Raw genomic sequence first — 11,070 nt, 5'->3', positions numbered from 1 at the left:
CCAAGTCCTGTTTTAAGAACACCCCAAGCCTGAATCGAATTCCTGGTTTAGCCTTGTGTGGCGTCAGTGGGGCTCTGCACAGAGGAGCCAGCGCTCACAAACAACGTGGCTGGGGTCAGCGCCTTGGTGCCAGCTCTGCGGCCCTCCCCGTGGCAGAGCAGCCCCCATTTCTGGGGTGCTGGTTTGACAGTGAGTCCATTTCTACCTCCCTCCAACCTCCTCGTTGAGGAGCGGGGCGAGGGCTGGGATGAACAGGCCATTCGCCCTTCCAGCATTACCGTCACCATCGCAAGGCTGGTTTTACGTTCTTAACGACTGGGATTTTTCATTTCATGAAAATGAAACTAAACCAGACCGGGCACCCCCTCCGCAGGGTAGGGCGGGGCGGGGCGCGGCGGGGCGGGGCGGGGCGGTCGCCCCGCCCCGCCCCGCCGCGCCCCGCCCCGTCCCGCGGCGGCGCGGACTACAAGCCCCAGCATGCAGCGGGGCGCTGCGCAGGCGCGCTGGACCGGGGTTGAGTGGCAAGTTGTTTGTTCCAGCGAGCACCAGCTGCTCGGCACTCCGGGCTCCGCTGCCTCCCTGCCCGGCTCTGCTCCGCCGGCCTGCCCCCCCCCCCCCCCCTCCCCGGTTCAACTTTTGCACCTTCTGCTCCCTCATCCTCCCCTCCCTGCCTGCCACTCCCCGCCCCCGGAGCTGGGAAGGAGGAGAAGGAGCCGGGGGGGAAGGAGAAGGAGAGGAAAAAAAAAAAAAAAAAAAAAAAAAAAAAAAGGCACCGACAATAACAGCCCCCCTCCCCCTCCCCATTCAAAAACACAAAATAAACCCCAGGGATAGATGAACTACAAATGAGAAAGAGGAAAAGATGGAACTGCACATCCTAGAGCACAGGCTCAGAGTGGCCAGCATAGCCAAGGAGAGCATCCAGTTGTTTACCTATGGATTAATCAAACTTGCTTTCCTGTCCTCCAAGACGAGGTAGGTGCTGGCGATGGGGCAGCGCGGGGGCTGGGGGCGCCCGCCTTGCGAGGGGCCGGGGTGCTGGGGGGCACCCTCCTTGCGAGGGGGCAGGGTGTGGGGTGGGGGGTATCCTCCTTGCTGCAAGGGGGCCGGGTGCTGGGAGGGCACCCTCCTTCCTGCAGGGGGGCAGGGTGCTGGGGTGGGGGGGCACCCTGCGTCCCCGCAGAGGGGCTGGGGCGGGGGGTTACCTTCCTTGCAAGGGGGCAGGGCACCCTCCTTCTTGCAAGGGGGTGGGCCGAGGGGGTGGGGGGCGCCCTCCGCCCGGAAAAAAAGCGGCGTCCTGGGGCGGAGGACACCCCTCTTTGCAAGGGGCAGGGTCCTGGGGTGAGGGGCACCCTTCTTGCAAGGGGGAAGGGCGTTGGGGTGGGGGGCACCCTCCTTGCAGGGGGGTAGGGTACCCTCCTTTCTGCAGAGGGGCAGGGTGCTGGAGTCGGGGGGGGCACCCTCCTTGTAAAGGGGCAGGGTGCTGGGGTGGGTGAGGGCACCCTCCTTGCTAGAAGTCAGGGGGCTGGGGTGAGGGGGGACACCCTTCTCGCCAGAGGGCAGGGTTGGGGGGTTTCTTGGGGGGGGGGGGGATGAGGGGGGACACCTGGATCTTCCCTACGCACCCCCCCATCCCAAGCCTGGGACGCGGTGATGGGGGTCAGCGCTGGAGTTTGGGGTCCCCCCGTACCGCTTTAGGGCAGCCCCCCGTGAGGCTGCCGCCGCCTGCCGCCCTGCCCGGGCCGCCCCGGCCGGCGCCGCGCTCCGCGCTGAGCGGATGAATGGGAACAGGTGGGGGCCGGGGCCGGGGCCGGCCGCGGGCACGGGGCGGCCGCCGGACAACAAAGGCAACAACAGCAACGGGAGGAGGAGGAGGAGGAGGAGTGGTTTTTTTTCCTCTCGCTCTTTTTTTTTTTTTTTTTTTTCCCCCCTGGTTGTTGTTCCTTGCAGCACTTACTGAAAGAGCGAAGCGTCCACATGCGTGTTTGTTTTAAAAGGTGCTTTTTCGGTGCTGCCAATTTGGAGGAGGACGATGGGCAATGCATGCCTTGCACTTGGTTCTCTTTAAAATTTGTGGTATTGAGTAATATGGGTTGTGATAGCTTTCGGGGGAAGAAAAAAAAAAAAAAGAAAAACGTAGTGGAAGGCACTGTGAGAAATTTTTTGGTTTTAGGGGAGGAAAAAAAAAAAATACTCTGGCCAGTTTATTGAATGTATATAAACTGCCTAGGCCTTTTGCAGCAAAACAACTTGAATTGCAAATGCATTTTCTTCTGTCTTCACTTAGCTTGTTGACTTTGTTGCTCTATTCAGAAAGAGGAATGGGAATGTAAATAACACAACTCAAACTCTTCTTGTTTTTCCAGCCCGATAATTAGTATTTCAGTTTTCTCCCCAGATTCATCTTGGATAGCATTCTTGTATGAAGGTGGGAAATTGTCTTTGGCAGTAGGAAAATAATAAATAGATAATAAATTTGCTTTTTATTTTTTAAATTGTTTTATTCCGGGATGTAATTCAATCCTCTCTCTGTGATAATGCTTACAGATGAATGGACCTATTTGTGGTGTAATTTGATTACAGTCCCTTATCTCACAGTTAAACTTCATGCATTGAAATTTCACTCTGATTTGGGGCTCATCCCATTTGGCTCACCGCTAACATTGTTTGCCGTGTAAAGTATATCAGCACCTTGTTTACTGCTGTCCCTTGAATACCCAACAGGGCATTAAAGGCTCTTCAATCTTAAATTTCTATTTTTATTGTGTTGTTTCATTATAATTGAAAGTGGTTGCTGATTTTTTTGGAGGGGTTGTTGCTCCCCCTCCCATGCTTAAAATGTCACTGTTAATGTCAACAGTGAAATCTTTGTCTGTCACTCCTAATGCATAGACTGAGATTTGGTGGATTTTTTTGGGGTTTTTTTTTTTTTTTTTTTTGGTTCAGGGATGGTCCTTTTGTCTTTTTGTTTCACACTACATTTCACATCTTCAATATTAGAGAACTGTGAAAGGGTTAGGACAGTAAGATAAGCCCTTTGTGGTGTGATACCTTGTCCTGCATTTGGGCGCAGCACTTGACAGTTTGGTATTGCCTCTGGTCACTGGTGTCTGGCCCTTTCCGTGCACAGTGAGTATCAATAATCTTTTCCTAGCTTTCATGGAATCTCACTAGTCAGGAACAAAATCTGTGGAAAGGTTTGTTGGCATGGGAAACTTCTATTTATTTCCTTCTTGTTTGTTTTGTTGTTTTTGCAGACAGTAGAGATGCAGGGGAGAGAAGGGGAAGCTTGTTTGTCATTCCTAAGACAACTGGTAGTACTGAAACGTTGCTTTCTCCTGTGTGCTTTTTACATGCCCTGAGGCAAACAATGTCCCTGCCCCGTGGACATTCTGCTCTGATGAACACCATGTGTGTGAGGAAGGTGAGGGTGTCTGGGAGATGTAACTCCATAAATTTATGATCCCACTGTTTCTTTTTCCTCCTCCTTTAAGAAGGGAATGTGTCCGGGAGACAATAACTTTTTATATGGGTGCAAGACAAATCTCCCCTCCCAACCACCCCATCTGAAAAGGACCACTTGGTGGATGAAAGGGGAAGGTGGCCTACATCACGGTTAATCTTTTCTGGTGAGATAGCAAAAATGCCAGTTACTTATACCACCTACATTTTTCCCAGTGAGACCTTAAACGGAGTTTTTACCTGTGCTGCAAGGCTGCCGGTAAGAAATAATGATTTGTGGGACAGATGTGATCCAGAGAGGTGGCAATGACATCATCAGTATCCTTATGTTAGTCATGCAAGAAACTCTACAGTTTTTACATAGGCTGTTCTGAGAAGTGATCTGGAGGGAGTATTGGAGTCTCTTTCATGTTCTTACACACCAGGGAAAAGGGCTGGAACAATTTTTTAAATCTTGTACGTTTTTCTTAATCCTCTTGGGAAAGAAAAGTAACAAATCTCCCTCTTTTTATTTGGCCTTTTGCCACTTTCAGTCTGCCCTTGTGCATGACATGAGTCTTTTAATTTAGCTTCTGTTACAAAGGCAGTATTTTTTGAACAAAGAACAGCAATTTTGGAACTATTCCGATGGCCAGAAGCAAGAAAGCAGTTAACGAGGTGAAGAGGTGAGGCCAGTAGTGAATAAAACAGTGGGCTGAACTGAGCTGAAAGCAAAACACTATTAATCGTAACTTTAAGTTAGGCATAGGTATTTTATGCAAAGTTGTGTTAAGACAGGTAGTCCAGAAATAAATAATAGCAAAACTCCTAAGCAGTTACACTGAGCAATGTGCTCTTGATGCTCTGCTTGTGTAAATAAGTGCAGACCTATTGATTTCAACTGAGCTCTGCCAGGCACCCTAGTGGAGGATCAGATCCGTGTAATTTTTAGTTGCGTGCAGAAGATAAGCACGTGTCTAATCTTTTTGCTATTGCTGTCATCATCATCATCCTAGTGTTTTACTGATTGTGTTGTGTCCGTGTTTGGCTTGGGAGTTCCTTGGTGCCAAGGATCTTCACCTGTTCAGAAGGCGTGCCGCACATTTATGTATGTAAATATAACAACTGTGCCTGGCTTTAACACTGCGTCCTTTTTCTTTCACGTGTGCCTCTGTACATGTTAGTTCTCTGGGGCAGAGAACTGTGTTCATCTGTAAACTCCCACCTTAAGCTCCCTGTGTGCTTCTAGAATGGCTTCCCTCCCACCAAAATTAAGTGTCTCTGCTTCCTTGGTCAGAGTTAAACCATCTTGTGCTATCGGGTGATGTGCCACAAGTAACCTGCTTGAGCACTTGATAGACATACTAATGTGCTCCTACATTTGTGTCTTGATTTTTTTTTTTCCTAATTGCAAAATATTTTTAACTGCATCTGCTTTTACTGCATAGGAATTAAATCTGAATGGAGGGGGAGGAAGGACAGTCTTGGATAATGCTTGCACTGAGCCACCAGTGGATGCAATAGGGAGAAGGAAGATGAGCCTGACCTTGTATTTTGAGTGTATATAAAAATATATGGAGAGTTTAAGTCCTGGAGAATAAAGTGGGGTCAGGGTTCTTCCAAGCACTGTGTCTGTATAATGTAATTAGCCTGATTTCTGGGTAATGCTTTGGTAGACCCTTGAACATCTGGATTCAGTGAGTTAACAAGTAGAATCACAGAATGCTTTGGGTTGGAAGGGACCTTTAGAGGTCATCTAGCCCAACCCCCCTGCAGTGAGCAGGGACAGCTTTAACTACATCAGGTTGCTCAGAGCCCCGTCCAACCTGACCTAGAATGTTTCTAGGGATGGGACCTCCACTACCTCTCTGGGCCACCCATTCCAGTGTTTCACCACCCTCACTGTAAAAAATTTCTTCCTTCTATCCAGTCTAAATCTATTCTTCTTTAGTTTAAAACCATTACTCCTTGTCCTGTCACAACAGGCCTTGCTAAAAAGATTGTCCCCATCTTTCCTATAGGCCTCCTTTAAGTACTGGAAGGCCGCAATAAGGTCTCCTCGCAGCCTTCTCTTCTCCAGGCTGAACAACCCCAACTCTCTCAGCCTGACCTCATAGGAGAGGTGCTCCAGCCCTCGGATCATTTTTGTGGCCCTCCTCTGGACTCGCTCCAACAGGTCCATGTCCTTCTTGTGCTGAGGGCTCCGGAGCTGGACGTAGTACTCCAGGTGGAGTACTCCAGGAGGAAAGTAACCTTTCCTCTCTCTGTTCTGGTACCTAATAGAAAGATTTGGTGGTGAACAGTGAAATAAAGGAGTTGAGGGAGAAAGGTATTATTTAAATTCTAATGCTATTAAATTAAAACCAGGATGAAGTTGAGAGGTTAGTTTGTTCACAGGGCTGGGTGGTTAAAATAAATACATAAAATACATAATAATTGTAGGTCATGTGTCTAGCATCACAAATTTTAAAATCTCTGAGAGTTTTCTGATGCTGTTTAGTTTGAGATGGTCATTATTTCAGCATGCTGAAGAGAAGGAACAAGTTCCGCATGTGTAAAGGATGAGACCTTCGTCACAGAAGTGTTTAACAAAGCAATTTCAAAAGCATCTGTCAGTCTTGTTTCTTTTCCAAGATGTTCAGGTCGTCTTCTAGAGGTGCAGTTTGTGTATATTGGTGACTTGAAGCAGAATTACAGGCATTTTGCATTCTTGGAGATTTGGCACTAAATACAGAAGGCTGGCTGTGCAAGTGAGATGCTTCCCAGAGAAGCTGGGTAGTGTGGAAGAGCCAGGCTGGGCTCTGCCTCATGTTCAACGGTGCTTGTCATGCAGCCTCTACCATGGGATGCTTGGAGGCAGGAGGTATTCTTAGAGTGGAGAACCACTTAAAAATATTCCTTCTAATAAAAATGTATCAAGAAGTAAACAATGATAAACTGTACAGAATAAGCTGGATTTTCTTTGGTCTTTGAACAAAAAATAAAACTAGGCTTGTTATCTTTGCTAAGTTTGTGGTGGTATTTTTGGTAATCTATCCATTTTGCTTAGTAATAATTGACACCTCTACTTATGAACAGTGTGTTGTTGCTATTAATGTAAGTGTTTCTCATTCCCTGATCACTTGTTTACTGTCTAGGTGTCCTGAATTGGAGATACTGTAATAAAAGGTCTATTTTGGATTTCAGAGCATAATAAGACAAGCAAGTGCTTAAAATGTGTCTATGCATCATTTGAGGACATTCAAGAGATCAGTAGTCTGTTTCCTTTGGTATGAACTCAGACAAACAAGTGTTGTTTATGCCCTTGTATGAAATACAGATTGGTCTGCAACATTGGGTGATCATCTGGCAAAGGCAAGTTACTTCTGTTGTTAAAACTTTTTTTTTTTTCTCCTTGGCTTCTGCCATCCTGCAAGTCCTAGGAAGAGCACTGAATAAAGGCTTTTGCAAGTTGTAAGACAGTGTTTACTCATTTAAAACAGTTTGCTTGTGTTTTCTTTTGGCGTGGCAAAGACTCCCAAATATCTTGATTTCCTCCACCACCGCCGCCGCCACCCCCGCCCGGGGGTGTATGTGTGTGTGATATCTGAGGTTTGAGGACTTCTTTTTTCAGTCTGACTTGGTGACCATCTGTTACAGAAGAACCAAGTGCTGATGTCCAGATGCCACAGGAGACTGGAGTGATGGGGAGCCTCATGGCTAAAGCTGCCTGCCTGCCCTTCCCCAAAGCACTTTGCCTTCTTGTTTGCATCACCATGTGCACGTGTGGTGCTGAACTTGCTGGTGGATATTCAGGATGAGTAAGAGCTAATGAGAATCAGATAAATGAGAAGGAGAGAGACTAGAAGTTACTTGTTTGGGCTAACGAAGGACATAAGCTCTTTAGTTGTGCATGTCATCAATTTGTGTTCAGGGCTGCTGGGTGTTTCAGCTGCTGCTGGGCTGTGAGAACATTCTGCAGTGTTTTAATACATTAAACCTTGGAAAGAGCAGGTTTCCTTCCTGATGGTCTCTTATTGTTTATCTACAAATGTTGTTATTATTTCCCTTTCTTTTCTGCTTCTGGCACTTTGCCTGGCAGTCCTGTCATGCAGTCTTCAACCTACCATGTGGTCCCATCAGGCTAAGGCTGATGCCAACTCAGAAGCTGACAGGAGCGCTTAGAAACGAAATGAGATTCAAAAGGTGGAACAGAAGTACTGGATCAAACCCACAGTGTGGTGCTGGGGAGCACTATGTGCTGGAGAAATGTTGGTTTAGATATTGGATATTTTAACAGGGCTGTTCTGGTTTGTTTTGTTTTTTAAGATTTTTTTTTTTCTTCCTCTTACCTGAATTTGGACATATTTCTTTTAAATAAATAAATACCTGGCTGTAGTTTGTAGTGGGCTAGTTGGTTTTCCTTATTTCCCATGCTAAATTGTTTCCATCCATTGGCAGAGCTGTTTTGTAGATGTAATGCATCATCTGGGGATAAGGTACAGAACCAGTGATGTAAAGGAAACAACGCTGGTGCCTGCTGATGTTGAGCTGAGAAATAAAAAAGAGGAAAAAATATTTGTCTTTTGCCATGTAACTCATTAAAGATCCCTTCAGCTGAATATTTGTTTATTACTGTCAGATTAAAAGTCAATATTTAAATGAAAAATGTGGCTTTTATTAGTTCCTAGATGGCTCCCCCTGCAAGCTGGGTGTTCTTATGCTTCAGCAGTAGAGCGAATGTACTGCAGGTCTGTTAAGGAAAAGTATGACTATTGTGCATTCGTCGTCAAGAAGTAACAGCTGACTTGTTCAGTAACACAATAGTTTGAATCCACAGGCTACTCCTTCCACTGAGTTATAACTTAAATTAGGCTCCATTTGATGGCTGGAACTATTTGACAATGCCTTGTTTGTGCTCTATAAATATGTAAATCTTTCTACTTAATTATCTTTTTTTTTTTTTAATCTGTTGAGCACACTACCTCATTTATCTAATACACAACTCCTTAATCGTCCTGCATGTTTCAATGTTTTAATGTATTTGGACAAGGGCTACAATTTCTTTTTTCAGAGGAAACAGTGCAGATTTGTTCTTTTGTTTACTGCCAACTCCAGAGTAAACTCCGGCTCTGATCTGCTGATAGCTGAAGGCTGGTAAAGGAAGAATTATACAACAGGAATGTGAGGAAATAACTCCATTCATTGCAGTTCAGACTCAACAGAGCAAAGCCTGTAAGTTGCAGTTATCATTTCAAAGTAAAAAGATCTCTCCTCCCCCCGAGCTCAGCTTGGTTTTGTGTAGCTAACTATAAGATGTGTTTGTTAAGACAGAAAAGAACAGACAAAACTGTTTTATTATGGCACAAAAGAAATAAAGATTGATTAAACCTGTTTCACGACTATACAATCCCTAGTTAGTTTCAGACTTACTGCACAAACTTTTACTGTGCTGACCATGGAAACAGAGAATCTGATCTCAGTTTTGTGGTCTTATGTATAATAAGCATTTTGTACTGGTTGATAAAGTTTTATTTTCACATCCAAAAAAAGCAGTGAATGCCTAAACTTCCTCACCAACCAGAACTGACTTCCTTACTGTTAAATGTGCTGTACTAGAGATTAAAATTAAAAGTCTACTTCTGAACTGTAGCCTGCTTTAGAAGGCTCACAGCAGTAATGCTGAGATGTCAGAGTTGCTGTTTAGCACAAAGTTGGCACATGGGAAAGAGAAATGGTGAGTTTGCTTGGTGGCAGCAAAGTATTTGTTAATCTTTTGGGGACTCTGAGATATGCTTTTGTGGGGATGTCTCAGTAGGCAAAGTGATTTTTTTTTTTTTTTTTTTTTTCCACAGACCTTTGCGGTCCAATTAAGTTTCATTAATGTGATGGACTAGATGTTTTTAAGATACTTGTGCTACTTATTGGCCAGTAATTGTAGCAAGATTTAGGATGTTATTGGTGGTGGGCTGTCCTTGACCCAAATTCTTTCAGTACAAATTGTTTATAAAGTAGGAACCCAACCCTCTTGTAAGTGTGAATGTGTGTTTGATCAAGATGTAACTGTAAAGGAAAAGTTCATTTTCTTTGCCTGCAAAGTTTTAGTGTCCTTGTTACAGAGGATACTAGACATGTCATAAGGTGTTGCAAGCTACACCGCTTCAGTTTAGAGTAAAATGCAACCTTTAAATCTTATGTAAAGTATTTGAACAGGTGAATTAAAAAAAAAATTACACTGGGGGAGTTTCTAAACCTGGGAGGGGAAAATTTACAAGTTTTGACATGGATAGAACAGTTAAAATGTAGGTGTGACTCTCCGTGTCTTTTTCCGTTCAGGCTTTTTAGAAATGTTGTGTGTCAGAGAATCTGGGTAATGATATGCACTGGTTTTAGTGTTACCTGAATATTTATCCTAGTTCTGTGGTTAAAAGATCAGTATTCAACACTTTATTATGCCACACATATCCTGTTTTACAGGGTGAGTTGGTTGAAGTTGACAAGTCGGAGACCTTGATTGAAATGGCCCATGTTAATCTTGTTGAACATTTGTAGCTTTTATTTCTTTTCCTAAAGAAAGATTGACTCTTCTCTTTTGATAACCTCTAAGGCACTCACAAATAAATGTATTCTTGGCAAAAAGGCAAAAATAATGAGAAGGATATACTCTGTATGCATCTAAGCAACTGTATACATTTACATAGATTTACTTAGTCTTTATTTTTATGCTTTTTTGAAAATGATGGATGACTTATTACGTGATTAATCTTTCAGTTGTGATCTTTTTCAAGCTGCTTTTGGGTAGAAATTGGAGTTTGATTATGACATGGAAAACAAACATTTTCATTTGCTGTTTTTAAACTAATAAGCAATATTAAATGTGCTGAGTAATTAGGAAAAAAAATCTCAGCCTAGGTTGCGTTTATAACTAAGCAGTGTAATGTGACCGGTACTAAACAAATGAAACTGATGGTGACTTGAGACTATGCTTGTCAAGGCACTGGAGCTAGTAGATCTCAGCCTCCCACACCTACTTCTTGTTTGCAGACTGGTAGAAAAAAAACAAGTTTACGTGCTTTTTCAGTTCCTAATTTGTTTCTCAACCTGGAATGAACTAGTGATCATTCTGAATTAAACTGAGTAATTTGAAATGCGGAAAATATTCTCCCTTCTTTCAGAAGATGCTGTTTCTGTCAAAATCTGGCTTATTGTGTAAATGGACTGGTTCCAGTTGCTTTGTCACCGATTTCGCCTCAATTGGCTTGTTTCATTTGCTTTGGAGTTTCAGCAGCAAACATACTTCTTTTGATAATTATTTAAATTATCTTATTACATCCAAGATGCCATCACTCAAAAAATTACTTCAGATATCTTTAAATCAGATTAGCTAATGTTAAAATAAAATTGTGCTTTAATTGTTTTCATGTTCGAACTACTTGGTTGCAAAATGGAAATGTTAGGATTAACCTGTCTCTCACCACTGTGGGGATAAATTTAGGACAGTTTACGGTATACTGAGATGATGTGTTTTTTGAGTTGCATGTTATTACCCATTTGGCATTTTCATAAGCCAAGCAGAGTTTTAATGTGCATGGCTTGTTTGCATCTGCTGAGCTAGCAAGGTGTGAAACCATATGCTTGTGGCTCCTTCTC

The 11,070-nt window shown here is 44.0% G+C and overlaps 1 protein-coding gene across 1 annotated transcript in view; it reads left to right on the top strand.

The window, feature by feature from the left end:
* Positions 1-862: 862 nt before the first annotated feature.
* Positions 863-11,070, top strand: part of CASTOR2 (cytosolic arginine sensor for mTORC1 subunit 2) — a 125,083-nt gene continuing 114,875 nt past the window's right edge. Inside the window, exon 1 of the mRNA XM_075720128.1 lies at positions 863-975. Coding sequence (XP_075576243.1) covers positions 863-975 — 113 coding nt within the window. The remainder of the gene's footprint in view (positions 976-11,070) is intronic.

This window comes from Pelecanus crispus, chromosome 12 (genome assembly GCF_030463565.1).
Source record: "Pelecanus crispus isolate bPelCri1 chromosome 12, bPelCri1.pri, whole genome shotgun sequence".
Taxonomy (NCBI): Eukaryota; Metazoa; Chordata; class Aves; order Pelecaniformes; family Pelecanidae; genus Pelecanus; species Pelecanus crispus.
The sequence above is the reverse complement of the archived record's forward strand: the minus strand, read 5'-3'. Positions and strand labels throughout refer to the sequence as shown.